Source organism: Gobio gobio (assembly GCF_949357685.1).
Source record: "Gobio gobio genome assembly, chromosome: 8".
Classification (NCBI taxonomy): domain Eukaryota; kingdom Metazoa; phylum Chordata; class Actinopteri; order Cypriniformes; family Gobionidae; genus Gobio; species Gobio gobio.
Window position 1 is genome coordinate 32,388,963 of NC_137114.1, and position 22,757 is coordinate 32,411,719.

General features: G+C 38.0%; 1 protein-coding gene across 4 annotated transcripts in view; it reads left to right on the forward strand.

The window, feature by feature from the left end:
- usp32 (ubiquitin specific peptidase 32) overlaps positions 1–22,757 on the forward strand; it is a 49,992-nt gene that overhangs the window by 7,239 nt on the left and 19,996 nt on the right. For 3 of the 4 annotated variants that reach the window (XR_013817103.1, XM_079824180.1, XM_079824179.1), the window contains exons 2-5: positions 6,467–6,594; positions 14,782–14,887; positions 15,545–15,663; positions 17,858–18,017. Coding sequence is in view for 3 of the 4 variants with exons in the window: in XM_079824180.1 (XP_079680306.1) it covers positions 6,467–6,594; positions 14,782–14,887; positions 15,545–15,663; positions 17,858–18,017 (513 nt within the window). In the remaining variant the exon portion in view is untranslated. Of the gene's footprint in view, positions 1–6,466; positions 6,595–14,781; positions 14,888–15,544; positions 15,664–17,857; positions 18,018–20,564; positions 20,893–22,757 lie in introns of those variants that run through there. The other variant, XM_079824181.1, reaches the window with a different exon arrangement.

The following is a 22,757-nucleotide window of genomic DNA, read 5'->3' on the forward strand; positions in this document are numbered from 1 at the left end:
ATTTCTGCGACGTCGCGGCTGAACAACAACAACATAAAACATATTCTCAGGTAATGTTTATGTGCTTTATTTAATGTTAAAAGTGTGTAATGTGACTTTGAATATCATTGTGCTCCCAGCTTTGTCTTACTAAAAGCAACAGTGGATAATTCACCTCAGATCTTGAAATTAAACAAATGGAAACAAGAACGTTCAAACTGTGAAAAAATTGTTTGCCGCGGTAATCTTTAATCAAAATCTGAAAAGTAACTTCCGGTCTTGAATGGAGTTCCCTTTCCGATGACGACTGTGTGACGGCTTGGGTTTGAATACCCTTAACCACTCCCCTCCATCCGTTAGTCTGCTATGAGCGCAAGATGGAGAGGAGGAGCGCTGAAGTAAAACCCTGCCCTCTATTCAATATTCCGTTTCACTTGGAAATACGTCACAGCACTGAAATAAAGTCAGTTGCAACTTCTGGTTCACTGGGACTTTAATCTTTAGTGCTGTGCACTTGCCGCGAGAGCCCGCCCTCATGCTGTTCTGATTGGCTGTGGTTTTTGATTGATTTGTCGCATCTCGTAGACGCGCCGCCTCTGGTGTGGACAGACAAGTTGCTTGTCGCTGGAATCTTATCGCGTTGCGTGTAGTTAGGACACGGTGTAATACATTAGCTTGAAGCTTACAATAAAGAATCCTCATGTTTTGCACAGGTTGGATCACTTACCTTTCCTGCAGCAGCTTACTGTTTCCATCCCACTAATTTTAGATGCTTTTTGTCCATAAAAATGCGTTATTCTTATTTAGTGCTGTTATTTGGCGCAGCCGGTGGAAGTTTTCCCATGGAACAGTCGTGGCCTAATGGTTAGAGTCGGACTTGTAACCCTAAGGTTGTGGTTTCGAGTCTCAGGTCCGGCAGGAATTGTCGTTGGAGGGAGTGAATAACCAGCGCTCTCCTCCACCCACAATACCGCGACTGAGGTGAGACTTTTGACCAAGGCACCAAACCCCCAACTGCTCCCCGGGTGCCGCAACAATATGACTGCCCACTGATCTGGGTGTGTGTTCACTACTGTGTGTGCACTTGGATGCGTTAAATGCAGAGCACATATTCCAAGTATGGGTCACCATACTTGGCCACAAGTCAATTCACAGAGGGTAATCTGATTTAGACATTCTAACAATTTAAACTGACTATAAGACCATCGCAAATCATTCTTCCAGTTTCAAAATAAATGTACTTTTTTGACCTTTCAGCAGAATCTGATCATTTTTAAGTTCAAAACATCACATAAACCTGAATATTGAAGTTTGCAAGCCATAAAAAAATACCCATACATGATCAAAAAAATGAAACCGAAGAAGACCCTGGTCTTCATTTATTAATACTCCTACTTTGTCATTATTTAAAAGGTTTGGATTGGAATCATCCATAATGTACTCATTCATTAGTATGTAATTTGCAGGTGCAGTGCTCATCCTCAAAGGTTTTCAGTGGCTTTCCTCCAAGATTGAACATTCAATATACTGTTCAGTTCAGTATTCTAAAGGAGAGTCTAGTGTCCCAACCCTGTCGTCTGTAGCCCACTGACAATGCTGCTACGGGAAGCCCAGGCATTCCCCTGTCAGCTTGACTGAGAGAAGGTCCTCTGAGATTCCAAGCCATCGAATCCATCTGAGATAATTAAGTCTCGTCTTCAGGAATTCATGTTTATTTATGCTGCTTACCTATAAGGGTCAGGCATCTCATTTGCACTCAGGTCGTCCTTGGAGTCCTCTGCCTAGAATGTAAGGTTGCCACCACCTACAGACCTAATTGTAGTAGTTACTAGGAACTCAAAGTAGGTCATGTTTCTGGGTAGTAGCGCACCGAAATTAGTTTTACTGTAGGATACAGTGTTTCCTGCAGGCTTCCATCAGTAACTCAGAGCTTTATGGATCTAGCTGTCTCTCCTCTGAGGGGAAGCACTCTGACTGGACGAGGAAAGGGAAAATCAAAGAGGCTGTGAATGCTTTAGCAGTCTGTGTTGCTGTGCTATTTCAAAGAGTCGACCTGTCACTGAGCTCCCCAGAGCAAGATGATATTTGCATTTCCTCATTTCTTTTTCATCGCCTTAACATGAACGTCACAGAATGTGTTCGTTCGTGTTAGAAAAGGCTTGTGTGTTTTTCTTCTTTTTGGAGAAGAGTTTTTGCAGTCAGGTAGATTGTAAAGTGTAGGCAGTGTTATTGGAGAATAATTGAGTCGGTAGATAAGAATAAAGGTTACTTTGCCTCACTGCAAATACTGTGGCTCATAAAAAGGAGATCTAAAAAGGAGATCTTTAACTAGTCCTTGGCTTGTAGTGACCTACTTTTTACTCCAATCATTGCTTTTCCATTTCCAAAAATAAGTATTTAATATTTCTTTTAACTTATTTTATTTTATAAAATTATAATATTAAAATAAATGACGACTAATTCTGGAAATTTAGTTAACTGATTCCAATGTTTCATCCCCTTCATGCATATTTTATTAGCTGCACTGTTGTGCTATCACTCAGTCTCCCTTGGGAAACCATCTTATGGTTTGCAGATATTACTTTGGCACCTTTGCAGAGAGCAATTTGAGAATTGCTTAATAGAATTGTAATGACCGCAAAAACTGGTCAGGAATTCTTTCTGCACATGCACAGAAAATGTCTCCAGCATTTAGCATATCACTGTCATTGCCTTTTCAGTGGAACATCTGGTGCCATGGTTGTGTTTATGATCTTGGGATGTTGTTCACCTCATCTGATGCTTTTCTCTCACAGAACATTATACAGAATAATTATGCTCCCTCCAGGTCTATTAAAATGCCTGTGGAGAGCCTGCAGAGATATATTAGAGCGCATCTGCTGACCTGTCGACTTTGAAACATCTCAGATGCAGTGGCCTACTTCACGGCCATGTCTGTGCATTCTGTATCGCATGAAGAGAGAGAAACCTCATTGACTGACCTCACCTTTCCCCCAGCAGAGTGTCTTTGTCTATAGATTGTGACCTGGGAGAATGGATGCCATTAGTCCTGAGGAATTTTTATGATCCTCAGAGCTCTAAACTGTTTTCTCAGGCAGTCCCTATGGTTCACCCTCTGTCAAGTCCAGGAATATCCACAGTCTGTTTCCTGTCGTCATATCTTCACAACACAGTATACCCATTTCTTCCTGGTATTATAAAGACTGTGCCGCTAAGCACATTTTCTCAATAGGCAAGCCAGAGCGATATATTGGTAAGACTGAACTCGGCTGATATTTGGTTATATTGAGTCCTAAAACATTAATAAGTCTATAGAAATGTGGTGGAAAAAATGCCAAACAGTTTTATAAAACTCAGACTTTGGGAGGAGAGGGTGACTTTTTTTCTTCATTGATTTTTTTTTAATCGCCTTTTTTAACCTTCACTTCATTTTAAAAGGTCCTGCAGTGTATGACATGTCACAACACACTACATGTCAACTTTCCAAAAGTATTGGATGTCAACTACACTGTAGGATGTAAACAATATTTCTTTCCATTGACTCATTGGAAGAACCTGTTTAAGTTTGGTGGTTTGTGGGAATTCTTTTTGCATCTTTCTGTGATTGGTTAGTATCCTCATTATTTGTCTTTAGTGATTTTATGCAAAAAGGATCCTAAAATAGACAATTGTTCTATCCCAGAGATGAAAGTGCTTTTTTTAAACTTCCTTTCAGAAACCAAGCATTGTCTGTATGAATGCGATTTGCTGCCATATGCATCTCTCCAGATCCTTGATACAGCTCACGGGCTTCTTGCAGTGTTCTGGCTCAAAGTCTCACTTTTGTGCTGAAAATGTTCTTTAACAGTATTCCGTCTGAGGCTTCTGTGTCATAATTACTTTCAGCATCACTGAAGTCACATCGCAATGACATGCCCTCGTACGCTCAGCACTGACCAACCAATCAGAATGAACCTTTTACTGAACGTCATTGCCACATAAGTGAGTAATAAAGGTGCAGTTATTAGGATTTGTGAACTTCTGAGAAAAATGGGATTTTTTTTTGTGTGTGTGTGTACAAGTTTGTGGCAATGTGCGTATACTGTAAAAATGGAATATGTTAAAATTTTTGAAGAAAACTGAAATGTTGGTTCATTTAATTCAGTGTTACTTTCCATTTCTTATTTGTAATTGTTTGGGAAATTTACTAGCAAAGTCTGAGTGAAAATTATTTCTACACCCATTTTTTCAGTATAGCTCTTTTTTTTGTGGCAGCATAATCTTAGAATTCAAAAGATCTAATTAAAAACAAGAAGAAACCAATATCCTAATTTTCAGCACGTGATGGTGTAATCCGATTTATGAACAAATGACTCTTTATGAACCAATTCTTTTTAGTGAATCAAAACATACAGCGCAACAGTGTAGTCCAATTTATGAACCAGTGACTCTTATTATGAGCCAGTTCTTTTAATGGATCGTGTTAAAAAAAAGTTTACAAATCCTTCACTGAATGAAGTCTCTGAATAAGTTAGATGAGTTATAGCATGGGCGTCGGAACCATTGTATGTGGGTGGGACAAGACCCACCCACTTTTTACGATCAATGAGATTGGACCGACTCACTTTTATCGTCTCTAATCCAGCACGTCTGTTTACGTACCCCTAACCGATAAACACTTATTATTAAACGCATGTTAGATGCTTTGTTTCCACTGTTCTAATATTTTCTTCATTTTTATTGAAAATAAATGCCTTTCCGATATGTGATGGGAAAAGGGAGTAGAGCGAGTTTGGCAAAAGGCGGATTCAAACCTCGGGTCGATTTGCGTCAAAACTTTATGCCACGTGTCTTACCCCTACACTATTGCCGCTCTCAATGATACGGTGATTTCTGTAATTTTGTCTTGCCCAACCAGACATTAAGCAAACAAGGCGGTATATTTGTACTTAATGTAAATGCCATCTACTCCAGTCATTTTTCTGAGAGGACCCACCCACATTTTTTTTGCTTCCGACGCCCATTTTGTGTGCTCAAGGTTTGCACATTTTAAATTGGTACTATTTGTTCATATGACATTTGCAACAAATTTTTTTATAGTAAACAATATTTTCATTAAAAATGTGATTATCTAGGACAAAAAGGGCAAGAAAACATCAGCTGCCTTATTGTGACAACACCATAAGAGCCATCAATGCTCAAAAATGGCTCCAGTCGTTCTGCTTCAATGATATGCTAACAACGGTTATTGCAATGGACTGGCATTTGTCGCATGCTTTTATTGCGGGTGTACTATGTGCCACATAATTCCAAGCATTCTTAAAGGGATAGTTCACCCAAAAATGAAAATTTGTTGTTAATGTACTCGCCCTCAGGCCATCCAAAATGAAGGTGTCTTTTTTTCTTCAGTAGAACAGTAAAGAAGATTTTTAGCTGAAACCGTGGTCCTTGGTGATTTATATAATGCAGGACAGGTTTACTCCGTTACTACACAGATCTGGTGAGAAAGCATTTGAATTTGCCACAGTATTAATAACGGCCCTCCTAAACCATTTAGTCTGGAAACCGGAAATGGTTTCGCCCAAAATGTAGGTGCATCGCTATTTTGAAAGTCCATTCTGTTTTTTCACAAAAGCATTACTGGAAATATTCCGTTTGCAGAGAGCATGGTGTCTTGGCCCTTTGCTCTTGGTCTTGACCTGTTATGGATGGGTCCGATAGGACAGTGCTGTGGTTTATGAGCAGGTCTGTGATGTATTGTGCTAGGCAGTACAAGGCTATGCGTGGAGAGAAGCAGCCCTGGCCTCCTGTAAGTGTCTGGGTTAAATACAGGCTGCAGAGGCGTGATGTTTTAAAAGGGATGAGTGTGTGTGTGTGTACGTGTGACAGCGAGATGAAAGCGCTCTTGCTGTAGTCCCTCTCTGCCACATAACTCAACATGCTCTGAGCTAGATGTGAGAAATGTGGAAAGATGGCAATGACTTTGACTTATAAGAAGTTTGCTCTGCAGTCAGAGCTACCTCTCTCAGGCCTAAGGCCCTGTTCGCACCAGACATGAATTTTCTGCATAAAAAACTGCATAACAAGTAAATCGAAAGATTAACGGCTAGACACCATATATAGTGTTAAAATATAGTGTTTGAAGTTGTGTTGAGGATGACAAAGAGCCTTATACTCACATGGATTTTGAATAGGGCATCATGCATTATGCCCTGTTTTTTTATCCTTCAACCTTTCTGTTTATTAAATTTTTAAATTTTAATATTTAATATTTTTAATAGCAAATTATAATAATATATTCTACATTTCAAAAGTTTGGGGTCAGTACATATATATATATATATATATATATATATATATTTAAAAAAAAAAGAAAGAAATTAATACTCAGTCTGCAAGGATACATTCCAATATCTAGTGTGTTTGGTATAAAACAATGAAGTAATTTTTATTGATAACCACCTCACGTCCTGTACAGCTATTTGACAACTCTCTACTGTGTTTACAGTTACCGATGTGGAGCTCAAACGTCTGCGAGATGCCTTCAAGAGGACCAGTGGCTTGTCTGTCTATATGACCCAGCAATGCTTCTACAGGGAAGTACTGGGCGATGGAGTGCCACCAAAGGTTGCAGAGGTGAGTCAAGCTTTAATACAATAACATTAACATTATCACAGCATCATGAGCTCTCTCTAGCCGCCCACTGGTTGTTTCAGTGCTGTCTCTACATGTTTTAACAGTTTTGTGCTTGACTGATCTGTTCCCCTGGTTGATTTATGGCAGGCTACAAGTAGTAAAAATTCATTTGACAGTCTATTTACTGTACCTTGGATTAATTTAGATTATTTATACTTTGTTCTCAGACTACATCCACACAATAAAAAAAGAGAACAAAAGATGATACATGATAGACACAACAGCTTAGATAAACTTAGTTACAGCATGTAGTTCCACACTGTTGGATTGGTGCTTTTTTGCTACCGTTTGACTTAGTCATTTCCTTGTTCATGTGTAGTTCTGTTTTGGTTTGCTGATGCTCCAAATACCCACAGTCATGTGGTTACCAATTGTAACCCAGAGAAGCACTAACTGAAAGGGCGGGACTTTATGGTAAAACACCCTCACACATCCTCATCTGACATTTAAAGACTTCCCCATGACCTGACCGCTGTAACCAGTTCATGTGGCCTTCTACCTGTCTCCTGTATTTGTATAGTCTGATCTCTGTGAGAGAAATCATACAGAGATCCCCCTGTATTTCAGCAGAAACCTTTCTGGTCCATACTTCTACTTGTTGTCATAGGAACTAGTATTTGCATGCCAGCTTGGCTAGTTATTTTCGGCTTGTTTTCATGTGGCTCTCGGCCAGTTTTATTGTGAATAATGTATCGGATCAATACTCTTAAGATCGCTTTATGAAGGGGGCATATCTCTTTGAAGTTTTAGTGTCCATTAAAAGAAGTCCTTAAAACCAATAGAGGCCTTTAACAGGACATGACTCTAAAGTCATGAATCTTTCGTCAGGTATTGTAATGAACTTTCAGTCATGGCTGCAATCCAATGAAATTCTTTCAGCTGTATAAAACTGCCACTCATCCAAAATTGCGTAGTTAGGTTTATTTTTAGCTCTTTTCCTACAAGCTTGTACTGCGACTGATCCTGATTTTTGCCAAGCATGTTGTTGCTTTTATTGAGTGGCTCTTAAGTGATTCTTTCTAGCGCACTACACATTTACATGTTACATAGCACTCGATAGTTAGAGATTTTTCTCATATTTTCACCTGGGGCCAGTTGCATAAACATAGCCATTTTGTTCTGTCTTAAGAACTAGTATGACCAACTAGCAGTTATTAAGGGGTAATCAATCTTACTTTTCATGATCAAATTAGATCAATCTATGTTTTTATGTAACTGACTTAAAAAAAAGTTATGAACGCTCTTAAAGGGTACATAACACACAGTTTCTGCCAATCTCATGTTAATCTTGAGTACCTATAGAGTAATATTGCATCCTTCATATCTCCGAAGACTCTTTAGTTTTATCATATTTATAAAAGACAGATACAATGTGCCAATTCTTTCCGAAATCAGGCGTGCAGTGGGTGGAGTTAAAGAGTCACAAGCAGACCCCTATGACACACACACACACAGTAAAACATGGCGTTATCCCTGGATAACTTTCGATTCACTATACATTTGTGTTGTTTATATTATGTGCACTTGCGTGCCAATTGCCAACAAAACACACACAGTTTCACTCACCGCCTGCGGTTTCAACTCATGACAGGGAATAAACAAACATTCTTGCAGAACTCTGTTGCTGCTTCGGGAAAACAAACTGCATCCACTGTTTTCTTAACGCTGGGTTATTTGGGAAGCTGAACAATGTTATCTTTCCCTCACAACCAAAAACACACTTCTTTAGTGACGTTGTTAATTCTAAAAACTAAATGACAGCGCTGCTGATGGCTATCGTAACCTGAATGAAGCTCGTTGATGGATGTGCTCTTGCTCTCGCTCTGGTCGATGTGTGCACACGCTCATCCGGAGAAGTGCCCATACAAGGAATTCCCCCTTTATGTCGTCATACAGGGCCATACTTGAAAAAAACTTTATGAAACTTGTTCGAACTGAAATACTGTCATACGTCCAACTAATTTTTTTAAAATTTTGGCCATGTTTAGCATGAGAACCCAACTCATTAACAGCGTAAATAAGTATGAATGCATGAAATTATTAGCATTAGACCCCCCCCAAAGAAAAACAGTTGATGGCTAACTTCTAAGACTAGTCTTGGCGGTTTATGTAACCGGCCCCTGTACTCCACTCTGTCTAACCATGCTTCAAAATCGATATCTTATTCACTTAATCTACATGCACCCACACATGCATATAGATGGCAGGTAGTCAGTTCCTGTGTCCCGTGGGTGATTAATCTGCAGGCTGCAGGTGACATCTTGCGCTGCGTCCGTCATCGGGAGGCACAGTCAGGAGTAACCCCGAGCTCCTAGCTGCTCATTTCATCGCTTTGATAAGTGGATTGGTTCCCCTGAACTCAGCTCGCAGCCAGCCAACACCTCATGATGATCTTTAGCACCCAGCCTCATTAAATCCCTCGCAGCATCACATCCCCCCCCCCCCCTTTCCTCCCACTTCCTGTCTGTGCACGTGTCAGCTTCTGGAATGCTCTAGTTGATCATTACCTCCACCTTCAGTCACTCAGTGTTTGTGTTACATCAAAGGGCAATGATTACATGCCACGGAAGCGTGCTACATTATTCATTATGAAAGCTGCTTTCAATAAGAATTGCTTCTGTGTTTGTGTATATTATATATCTGTGCAGTGTAGAAATACAACGAAGCCGTTCTGTGTGCCCCAACCAATTTCCATAATGCTTAAACTCCCTGAAGATAGTCAGAAAACAACTGTCTGTGTAAGCTATCCATTTGATATAGCCTACTTAATCGGTGAGTCCCAAATCCCATAGCGAATGCTGCTGAAAAATAGGTCATATACAGTGGGGCAAAAAAGTATTTAGTCAGGCACCAATTGTGCAAGTTCTCCCACTTAAAAAGATGAGAGAGGCCTGTAATTTTCATCATAGGTACACTTCAACTATGAGAGACAGAATGAGAAAAAGAAATCCAGTTAATCTCAATACTTTGTTTTATACCCGTTGTTGGCAATGACAGAGGTCAAACGTTTTCTGTAAGTCTCCACAAGGTTTGTACACACTGTTGCTGGTAGTTTGGCCCATTCCTCCATGCAGATCTCCTCTAAAGTAGTGATGTTTTGGGGCTGTCGCTGGGCAACACAGATTTTCAACTCCCTCCAAAGATTTTCTATGGGGTTGAGATCTGGAGACTGGCTAGGCCACTCCAGGACCTTGAAATGCTTCTTACGAAGCCACTCCTTCGTTGCCCGGGCGGTGTGTTTGGGATCATTGTCATGCTGAAAGACCCAGCCACGTTTCATCTTCAATGCCCTTGCTGATAGAAGGAGTTTTTTACTCAAAATCACACGATACATGGCCCCATTCATTCTTCACTTTACACAGATCAGTCGTCCTGTTTCCTTTGCAGAAAAAATAGCCCCAAAGCATGATGTTTCCACCCCCATGCTTCACAGTAGGTATGGTGTTCTTTGGATGCAACTCAGCATTCTTTCTCCTCCAAACACGAAAAGTAGAGTTTTGACCAAAAAATTATATTTTGTTTTCATCTGACCATATGACATTCTCCCAATCCTCTTCTGGATCATCCAATTGCTCTCTAGCAAACTTCAGACGTTCCCGGATATGTAGTGGCTTAAGCAGGGGGACCCGTCTGACACTGCAAGATTTGAGTCCCTGGCGGCGTAGTGTGTTACTGATGGTAGCCTTTGTTACTTTGGTCCCAGCTCTCTGCAGGTCATTCACTAGGTCCTGTGTGGTTATGGGATTTTTGCTCACCGTTCTTGTGATCATTTTGACCCCACGGGGTGAGATCTTGAGTGGCGCCCCAGATCGAGGGAGATTATCAGTGGTCTTGTATGTCTTCCATTTTTACTTTGGTCCTAGCTCCCACAGTTGATTTCTTCACATCAAGCTGCTTGCCTATTGTAGATTCAGTCTTCCTAGCCTGGTGCAGGTCTACAATTTTGTTTCTGGCCATAGTGGAGTTTGGAGTCTGACTGTTTGAGGTTGTGGACAGGTGTCTTTTATACTGATAACAAGTTCAAACAGGAGCCATTAATACAGGTAACGAGTGGAGGACAGACGAGCCTCTTAAATAAGTTGTTACAGGTCTGTGAGAGTCAGAAATCTTGCTTTTTTGTAGGTGACCAAATACTTATTTTCCTCCATAATTTGCAAATAAATTCTTAAAAAATCCGACAATATGATTTTTCTGGATTTTTTTTCTCATTCTGTCTCTCATAGTTGAAGTGTACCTATGATGAAAATTACAGGCCTCTCTCATCTTTTTAAGTGGGATAACTTGCACCATTGGTGGCTGACTAAATACTTTTTTGCCCCACTGTACATGCAATGTGCATTGATATGATCATTGTACATTAAAAGAAAGTGTTCAATTGATCAGGGTTTGCAAATTTAGACATATTTAATAAAGTTAACTGAATCAATTGGCTCTGCATTACCAGTAAGTACAAACTCAATATTATAAATAGAATTCAGAAAGTTAGTTACCATATATCAGCAATGTCAAGATGTTGATCATTACCACAGACATTGCTTGCACTTGTCCGTGTTAGAACGTGCTTCTTTGTGTATGGAAAGTATCTGTACACATGACGGGTGGCAAAATCATAACAAAAGCTTGACATGTACTGGCAACTATATTGTCGCTCCAGATATGCACTTTTCAAAATAATGTATTTTTAAAATTGTGATATTAATAGGACGGAAAAAATGTAAATGACTAGTATTTCCAATGTCGACTAGCAGCAGCAGTATTGTTTAGTCAACTAGTTTTGCACATTTCTAGTTCTGTAACAAAAGATCAAATTCATGCAGTAAACATATGACGTGCTGTCAAAGCAGAATACACGGTGATGTGGTGTATCAGTTTGCTTCTCATCTTCTCTCTTCCTTGGATGCAGTTTATCATAGTGCTCTAAGATTCATATCAGATTGTAAACCTTTAACTCATCATTGCACTTTGTATAATAGAGTAGCTTGGCCTTCTCTGTCCTTTAGAAGAAAAATGCACTGGTATCTAATTATTTATATATAATTAGATATATTCATATTTAGGTTGTCTTATTCAACAGAAAAGTGTTGGGAAGTATTCCCTTCGGTCTCAAAATTGTTATACTCTTTCTGTTCCGTTTGCTGGAACTGAACTAGGAAAAAGGGCTTTTGCGTTTGCAGCACCGTTTGATTGGAATCTACTCCAAATTAAATTGAAATTACAAACTCTGGTGTCTATGGAACATTTTAAATCAATTATTCGGTCACTTGAAGAAGACTCAATGATGTGCAATTGTTTTTAAGTGGGTTTTTTGTTTTGTCTTGTAAGTTTGTGTTTGTAACCTCTGCCCATTCTTGGCCAGGACACTCCTGTGAAAGAGATTTTTAATCTCAGTGAGATCTTTCTGGTTAAATAAAGGTAAAAAAAAAAAAAAAACACAGGGTTGTCACAGTGATGCAGTGACTTATGTGTGTAAACAGCCCATAAGGAATGAATGGGTTCACACATACCAATATCCACCCAGCAAAAGGACTTTACATAAAGCTTTAGAAATTAAAACAATCAATTAAATGTGACGTATGTTAAACTGGAAGCTTTGTGTGGCAAACTGGAGGCTCCAATTTTTTTTATTATTAATAATGTCTATATTAATAATCACATTATAGTTATTATTTATCGTATCTTTGTTATAAAAAATGAGCACAAAGATGCAAATTACAAACAGTAGAACAAATACAGTATAAGAAACTTTTAATTTAAAGGGGCTATATGCAACTTTTTCCCCAAAATAAACGTAACAATAGCCTTTTTATTTGACCATTTATGACTCAAACATCTCCTGATGAGCATACTGACACCTTGTCCGCTCACAGTGGGTGCACCTATAAGCCTGTATCCTATTTTTCCTATTTTCTGGCGGGTAGGTTTTTCCCGCGCTGTCTGCGGATGTGACGTCACCACCGCTGCGAGAGCGAGCAGAAAATAAGAGCAGTTCTATTTTTTGCCCACAGGTGTCAGTCGCGAGTTTAAGTTTCAGAAAAACGCATATAGCCCCTTTAACAGTAATTTACTTTTACTATTTAACAGGAATTTAGGAAAGAAATAATGCAGGAATCGAATAATCAAATGCTGTTTGATAGAGGCGGCTTTCTATGTGTGGTATGTCTGTCAGTCAGCGTGAGTAATACATGGAGATCTTTTTCATGACTTATTGCGCTTTACGTTTTTTAACATAAAGTACATCCTGCACTTTTTCACATTTGTAAAAAAACCTGAAACATCAGACTCAAGTTCTTTTTATTAATATATAATAAAAGTAGACTACTTTATTTACAATAAATCAATATTTGTAGACCTATTTAGTTCATTTTTACAAATATATTCTTTTGTATTTATGCAACGATGCAGAATCGTGATGCATCATAAAAACAATTAGGCCTATATTCCACAGCTGTAATTCATCATTCATAATGGTAAACTGTGCATTCCCGTCGAGTGCCGACAGCTCCTCCAAGCCTGAGTGCTGACATCCTCTTTGCCCTCTGGCCAAAACTGCAGCCAGCTTTACTCAGACGAATCCACACAGAACTGATGCCAGAGCGCTGGAGATGGATGACAACACAGTGCTCGTTACCAGAACTTTATTTCATTCAGTCTTGTCAGCAGGATCTAAAATTAACACTCGTCCAGTTCTAACTATATACATTTGGGCAAGAATAACTGGCCAGTTGGCCAGTAAATGTACTTTACATTTAGGAAACCAAAAGGCCCCAGACACAAGTTTTGTTTTGTGTTTATTGTATTTTTTTTTTTTTTTTTTTTTTTTGTAAATAAATTAAATGTATATTTTTCACTTTTATGTATTATTTTACTTTTGTTATATAAATAATTAGTAATAACCTATATAATTAGCGAGTACAAAACGACATATCTGGTCAGTTGGCAAGTAAATTTAATATCATACATTTAGCTAGGAAACCAAATGATCCCCATAATTAAATTTTATTTAGTTCTATTTACTTATTTAAAAGTTCCTTGACAAGTATTGAGGAAAAAAAAGTTTATTTTTTTATGTGAAAAGGACCCTGTTGTCCAACTTGTCAGTCAAGACTTATTTGGACTTGGACAGTTTGACATGAGATTTTTACCTGTCGTTCACCACCAACTTACTCAGAATTGCAGGAACATGAATTTTCTTGTGCCTTTTCTAGTAAATGTCTCTTATATGCCGCAGAGCTCTAGGCTGTTTAGTAGCATCAGGGGGTATGAAATTTTTAGTTATATGTGGTGTTATGGGCAAGACATGGTGTCACACCAGGCGTAAAAGTGAATTATGTGTGTGTGAGATGTCTCTGTGGAATAGATCTAGATCAAAAACAGGACAAAAAGCATTTTCCTGGTAAACCTCCTGCTGTGCCACATTTTGCAGGGATATTTTTTTATACATTATATGTAGCCCTGCAGTGTGGGTAGAGAGAGAATGTAATGTTTCCTCTGTATTAAACTAAATGTTGTCAGCTGATTTATGGGGAGATGTGTATCTAGGGAGCATTGCCATTAAGAGTTTGATGTTTCTCTGAATCTCGGTTGAAATCAAAGGTCTGAGATAGCAGCCAACACCAGAATCTGTCTGTCTTAAGCGTCGAACACCAGTAGATTTAGTAATAGTGTACTGATGGGAAGTAATGACCTTCTTTGTTGTGTAACTATAAGTGACATTTAAAAGATACCGTTTTTCTTTCATTTTAGTTGTAGGGTGAGTTGTGTGACTTTGTCCTGTAAATGCCATTATGTGCAATACAACGCATCATTTCCTGTGTTCTGTAAAAAGGGCCATTCACACTGACAACAACTAAATCATTGGAAGTGGCCAAATGTCTGAACTTTCAGTTTCTAGAAAACCTTACTACTTGACTGCATTACCCAACTGTATCAGATGGTGGAAAACAATCTGCACTCCCATTGGTTGTTTCTGCATCGCTGCTCAATTGCATAAGTTGAGTTCAGTGGTAAAATTTAGCTCAGGGCCAATGATTACTGCCACTCAATCACTGGGAACACAGAATTAAATCAATTGTGTGCATTTTAAGGGGCCATATCTAATGTGCTTCCTTCCTTTCTCATCTGTTGTAGGTGATCTACACCTCTTTTGGTGGCACAACTAAAGGGCTACATTTCAACTACCTGATCGTCGGGCTGGTACTATTAACAAGAGGACGCGATGAAGAGAAAGCCAAATGTAGGTGTGCAGAGGGGCACATGCTGTTCACTCAACCCAGCCTTTTTTATATTTTGTTTTGTGTTGTAATTAAATCCTCTACCTCTTTGTTTGATAATTTCTGTTTTTTTTTTAGTTGCTTTATTTTTAGAATTTAAAGCATCAGGTCTAAATCTGCCTCTGTGTGTATACAGTATGATGTTTATTTTGTGTCACATGAGGTGCCTGAGTAATTCCATTACAAACATCAATCTAACAATCACAACTCGGGCTCAGCATATTCAGTCATCCAATGTTATTCAGCTTTATTTTGCTCTGCATTTCTTTAGTCAAACTTGTAGCCACATACACACTCCAATTCACAGTCTGATATTCCCCATAGATGTACTGTCTACCATGGTGTGTCACTGTGTCCCTGACAGCTGTGATTGATTTGAGAGTGCAAGACACATTGCCTGCTAGGCTCTGATAAGGCCCGTGTGTGTGTGTGTGTGTGTGTGTGTGTGTGTGTGTGTGTGTGTGTGTGTGTGTGTGTGTGTGTGTGTGTGTGTGTGTGTGTGTGTGTGTGTGTGTGTGTGTGTGTGTGTGTGTGTGTGTGTGTGTGTGTGTGTGTGTGTGTGTGTGTGTGTGTGTGTGTGTGTATTAACCAGCATGTCCTCTGTATCCACACTTCCACAGACATCTTCAGCTTGTTCGCTAGTGATTCGGGAGCCTATGTGGTCCGGGAGGATGTGGAGAACATGTTGCGTTCAGTGGATGGGGAGGTCCCACCCTCCCTTAGGAAGTGCTTCACTGAGGTCAGTGCAGGAAAACTCACCTGTGTGATTTACCTCCGTCTCACCTGCTTGTCAGTAATGACTTCTCAGACCAATCACCTTGTCATCCAGCCATATAAATTGTTCAAGAGGTTTAAAAAAATATATATATTATTTAAAATTACAAATTTTCACATTTATTGTAGAGACAGGAATTTTTTATTTTTATTATTATTATTTTTTTTTTTACGATTATAACCAGGAAGTTTATAGTATTATCAAAAAGTAATTTGTATATATATATTTATATTTATATTTATATTTATTTATATATATATATATATATATATATATATATATATATATATATATATATATATATATATATATATATATATATATATATATATATATATATATATATATATATATATATATATATATATATATATATATATATATATATATTTATATATATTTATATTATAGCATTATAAAATGTACTTTTCAATGGCCCTATAAACTTAGATTGACCATATAAACTCAAATTACAACACCAAGATTCCAATAAACTAGGTCTGTCAAGCAATGTACATTTTTAATGTAATTATTTGCATGATGTACCAGTTAATTAATCAAATTATTCACAAATTACCTCCCAAAAGATAATTTAAAGTCATTATTGTGTTAAACGAGAAAAGGGTCAAATAGACATTACAAAAAGTAGCTTTAGCAAGAAATATTTTATTTGATTCAACATAGAATTTATTACACAAAAATGTTTAGGCTAAAACAGCCATTTGTTTCCCCAAAAGGTGCATCTGAATTGGTATTTGGATATATTTATATACTAAAACAGTTTGGTTACCAGCATTCGTCAAAATATATTCTTTTATGTTCCACAAAAAAAAAAAAACGTCATACAGGTTTGAAACGACATGAGGTTGAGTAAATGTAAACTCTAAAACTAAATAATGCTCTAAATAAGACCCTAAAACTGCCAGTAGGTGGTGATAAGTGTCTAAAATGAGTAAGTCATTGATTTATTTAATTTGTTAAAACAGCTGATTCATTCAGGAATGAGGTAAATGGCTCTCTTTATAAATGGGCCACAGAAATGAAACGCCCCTGTGTGTTGCTTTGAGATGCGCAACACTTCTGCTCTGGCTTTACAGGTAATATTTTTGTTGGTGAAATTGAGCAAAAACGGATAATATTGTGACTAAAACACAACAAAGTATTGACTTCTTTTTTTATTGAACTGTTGTATAAACTATTCGAGATAAAAACAGTACTCATGTGATATTGCTTAACTATATCGTATGATATAATTTTGAGGCAAACTCATACAGGGTCATTTTTGTCCCAATATCTTGAATTTTAGTGGCATTCTAACTGAGGCTGCATTATTGAGTGAGCTGTTGAATGAAATGCTACTGTATGAAATGACCTATGGAGGCCTGGGCTGGGGCGGGTGCACTAAATGTATTAAATCATTTGAATGTGTTATTTTTCCATAACTAATTAATTAAATGAACACATTAAATCGACAGTCCTAAAATAAAATAAACATTTCCAAAAAGCACAAAAAACTGTTCTTAAACTGTATGTTTTTTATGTGATAAGATGAATTGTATTTGCAATATTAATTAAATTATATAAATTAGACTACTTGGATTGAAACAGCTATAGTCATGTCGTTTTTTGGCTTTCAAGTCAATGGAAACGCAGGCTAGTTTCAAATGGAATGTGTACAAAGTATAGTATTTTGTTCACTGATAAATGGATTACATGCCTATTTAAACCAATCTTTGTCAGACCTATGAAACTTATTTCATTGATTGCCAAATTCTATATATACAGTACCTTCTGAACCGTTTGCCCTATTTAAACTTGTGTTTACAGAGAGAGCTTCCTCTGTATTATATTACACTTCTTGATTTAGGGGAAAGCCACCCAGTGCAGCACTTTTGATGGTTATCCCTTGATAGCGGCTCAAAAACTCTTATCTCTTTACCCAACCCACTCACACAAATGTATCTGCAACATACAACAGAATTCCGTTCATATTAATAATGAGAGAACTTTCCCATCACTAAACGAGGGGAAGCAACTAAAACACACTCCAACTTCTCAATTCTGCACTGTTTTGCAATGCTCTTTATGTTGGTCATGGGTTCATTAGAGAACTGTACTCTGGTAATTATTTATAGTGTTTCTGTCTGTTTCTGTCCAGGGAGAGAAAGTGAATTATGAGAAGTTTAAGAGCTGGCTCCTGCAGAATAAAGATGCTTTCACATTCTCCCGCTGGCTGCTCTCAGGTGGCGTGTGCGTCACGTTGACCGACGACAGCGACACACCCACCTTCTATCAGACCCTGGCAGGTGTCACACACTGTAAGTGTCACTATTCTCTCAGAGTACTCTCTGAATACTTCCTCTCAATACACTCTCACAGTTATGTCTCTTTGAATACTCTCTCAGTCTGGTTCTGAACGTATTTTTGTCCATTCATATTCTTCATAGTGATTAAAATAATTTTTCAAAAGAGCCTTGAACTAAACCAACATCTCTGAGGATTGAATTGAATTGAAAAAAGAGGAGGGTACGAGATCATATACTTGTGTACTTTTTTTAAAGGAACTGATACACTACCATTCAAAATATTTTTTAATTGTTTTGATGTTTCTTATGCTCACCATGGATGTAATTATTTGTTCAGAAATACAGTAAAAACTGTAATATTGTGAAATATTATTAGAATTTGAAATAATTTATTATATTTAGGGCCTGAGTACCAAAGTGTGAGGACCCTCTTGGAGTGGCTCTGTTTATTATTTATTTATTTACAATTTATTCCTGGGATGGCAAAGCTGAATTTTCAGCAGCAATTACTCCAGTCTGTATGGCAAAACATTAAAATATTTAAACATAGATAAGTTGTTTGACAATGTGGAAACTGAATTGATTAAACTGTTCTCGTTTCCATGGCAACAGCAACTTATTTTATTGGTGGATCAAGGAAGATCTTTCTTCAAAATTATGGGTGGTTTAGTTCTTAATTTGGAATTTGGCAACTGTTGAAAATCACACTGATTTGTGGCTTTTGCAGAAGAATATACTGTATATACTATATATCTGTCTCGGAGCTCATGATGGGTCTGTCTTGAAAAATTTACATTATTGTAAAAAAAAATTTTTTTTTTTAATGGAGAATTCTATGGTATTTTTGCTTGCCTGACTTTTGGCCTCCATACTCCCATTTTTCCACTAGTACTCTCTGAATATGCTCTCTGGGCTGCCTTTGTATGGCCAGTGTTTGTCAGTTTAGAGGCATCTGTTTTAGTGAGAAGTGACTTAAAGTCTTTCGTTATCATTTGAATTCACTAGTGACTTTGTACGTCGCTGAAGCTGACAGTAATCTGCTCTCTGATAGTCTATGCTGCAGAGGTTTAGGCAAGTTGCAAGTCTCGTTTTGTCCACTTCCCTCTCCCCCTGACACACAGAAGTCGGCCTGCCCTCCACCGGGAGAGAGGCATCTGTGTGAGATAATAGCGAGTGACAGGCAACACTTCCCACTCAGTGAAAACACATACACACCACTTGCACACACTCAGCCCTGCTGCAGCTGTCACTGCCACCCAGTTATTAAAACCAGACTGACACAGTGAAGGAAACGGCTGCATTCTCTCAGAGACCCCGAGCCTGCACAGTGACAGATTATCTCAGCCCTGGCTCTTCTTATGGAGACGATGATTTATTTAGGTGCTGAAGATCTCCCACCCTCTCAGTCAGTGCTTTTGCTGTCTTGAAATCGTAATGTGGGAAGCCAGTTCTGGGTGTACTGCACGACTCAAGTGGCCACGCTGTGATAGCCATTTATTGGAGTATTTATAATAATAATAATAATATGTTTATTTTTAATGACCGTTTAGGTGCATTTAACTGACAAATTAATTAAAAATAATAAATGTTGTATATAGTGTCTCGATTAATAAGGAATAATAACTAAAATATTTCAAAAATATTCTAATGTTGTTTAAAATAAATCTAGCAACAATATACTAACAATAATAATGTTGTTTGGATCATTTATTTATTTATCTATCCATTTCATTTTTACCCTTTTCTAATATTATCCCAAAATACTATTTTTGCATTTAATTGACCGGCACTGAGGTATCTTTGTGTTTATAAAAACCTGGATAACTGACTGCATTTTCACCTGCCACACAACCAAGCAAAATAAAACAATTATTAGTCAGTATTTATGTTTGGTGTACAATTTTGCAAGGACAAATTATCTTATTTTTAGGATGTTTAGGTATTTTTACTGGAAATGAGGAAAAAATCTGATTCTGAAAACTGCTTTAGTTTGTTCAGATGTTTGAATTGATGATGCTGCCTCTGTCTAGGTAGGCAGCTCAGTAGGCTTTGGAACACAGCCATTAATACTGGGCAGTAGCAAACCAATATTGGCATGCCTGTTCTGTTTGTGATTTAAAACGGTTGCTACAGGTTGCTTTAAACAGCATGCACAGCAGTTGTTTGCCTTTGTCATTAATCAATTGACTGTATACAGGCATTACTGGAAGGTTAATTTATTTGCCTTTCTTTGTATTCGTAAGACCATGATCGATTCTGTCTATAGCATATTTCTCCATTACAGAATGAATGCACAATGTTGGACTTCTTTCTGTTCTCTGTCACCAAGCAAGATACTTTTATTCTCAGAAACAAGATGAGTAAAAAAAACACAAAAGCAAGTGATTATGCAAATGGCTCAGTAAAATTAGAATAAGTTTTATTTGTCAATCAAGGACAGCTTTGGCTCTCCATCTCTGGCCAATCAGAGAAGCTACCTGGGCAACGCACGGTAATCTACGGCCCACTCCAGATTATCCTCTTAGCTCAGTGAGAGGGCTGTGTGTGTGCTGTCGGTGTGAAGTAGTCATGATCTATGTGATCTGTTTGAGCGCATGTGGGTTTATTGGTTCATGCACCTTCCAGAATATGCCTCACACCAGGCCAAGTACGATCAGGCAAAAGGCCTATCAGAAAGAAGAACAGGATGACTGGATGACAATAATCTGCAAGAAAGAAAGAGAGTTAGATTGGATACGAAGATGGAGAGTAACTGTATTTAGCCAACGTAATGGCAGCTTGTGTGGAGTTTATGGTACATGCCATATCTAACAGCCAGAGCCGTAACATGTGCAGTGGAATATGGTATGGTTCTTCTGTTGCCACTCTGATAGAGTCGCTCCTTTAGGTGAGTACTGGCATTTGGAGGTGTGTTGATACAGAATGTGTGTGTGTGTGTGTGTGTGTGTGTTTGTGTGTGTGTGTGTGTGTGTGGGCATGTTTTCGTGAAATATCAGGACACAAATGTGTATAATGACATGGGTATGACATAGGTATTACAAAAAGAGGGTGAAATATGAGGACGTTCCCCATGTCCTCACTTTTCAAAATGCTTATAAATCACACAGAACAAGTTTTTTTTCACAGAAAGTGAACTGCACAGTCTCCTGTGAGGGTTAGGTTTAGGGGCAGGGGCAGTGTAAGGGGATAGAAAATACGGTTTGTACAGTATAAAAACCATTACGCCTATGGAATGTCCTCACATTTCACAAAAACAAACATGTGTGTGTGTGTGTGTGTGTGTGTGTGTGTGTGTGTGTGTGTGTGTGTGTGTGTGTGTGTGTGTGTGTGTGTGTGTGTGTGTGTGTGTGTGTGTGTGTGTGTACATACTGTTGGACACATTATTTGTCAAATACACACCTCCAATACATATATATTCACACATTCACACGTTCACACAAGTTTTTTTTTTATTTTTTATATATTTCTTTGAACGAAGTGTCACTCAGGATGTCAAAATACTGTAAAAAGAGGAATATTGGGAAATATTACTATTTAAAGTATCTGTTTTCTATTTTAACACATTTAAAAATGTAATGTATTCCTGTGGTGCTAAAGCTGAATTTTCAGCATCATTACTCATGTCTTCAGTCACATGATCAGAAATCATTCTAATATGACGATTTGATGCTTAAAAAACATTTCTTATTATCAATGTTGAAAACAGTTGCTTAATTTTTTGTGGAAACTGTGATACATTTTTTCAGGATTATTTGATGAATAGAAAGGTCAAAAGAGCATTTATTATTATAAATGTAACAATCGTTAAATACATTTTTACACGTATAAATTTGACCTTTTGGGGGGGGGGACTAGGGGTTTTCCAGGCATCCTGGCCAAATTTGCCCATTGGCCTCTGTCCTCCTATCATCCCCATATCTCTTCTCCACCAATAAGCTGATGTGTGGTGGGTGTTTTGCCGCACTTTGGCTGCCGTCACATCATCCAGGTGGATGCTGCACATTGGTGGTGGTTGAGGAGAGTCCCCGCTTCCATGTAAAGCACTTTGAGTGAAGAGAAAAGCTCTATATAAATGTAATTTATTTTTATTATTATTATTAAATATTCTATGTAATGTTTCAATTTAGGTTATAACTAAATAAGGGGTTTATCATTGCTGTTATTTTTTTCTTCACTATAGAATGAAATTCCATATTCCCACTGGCATTTAAATGACAAACACTTTTAAAATATTTCATTTTTTGAAGTGCCATCAAAGATGGAATCCATCCCCAAGAGAGATGGCTAATGTTTGTTATATTGAATACAACAGTGTGACATTGTGTCTCAGTCCAGACCTGTAATTGCTTCGTCATGGACTGTATGCACTCTGTGCCTTGTTACAGGACAGCAGGGAAAGTAATGGAAACGTAGCGCAAGTAATGGGTGAAATGGGTTTTGACAGCTTGAGAGGCCTGACAGCATCGTGCTAGCCGAAGAAGCAATGCCTGTTCTCCTGCCTTAATGCATTGCTGGACAAGAGGATATCATAGGCCACAGCAAGCTTGAAATTAACTGCACATGGTGCCTCATTTTAAGACGTGCTGTAAACATTCAGGATGAATGATGGCTGTTTTACTGATCCATACAGTGCATAATAAGTGTTATAGATCAGTAGTCGCTGTCCAGTGCACAAACAATGAATAACACTCAACCAGTTATTCGGTTCTTTAAAGCTATTCTAAACTAATTATTGGTCTAGGTAATAATAAT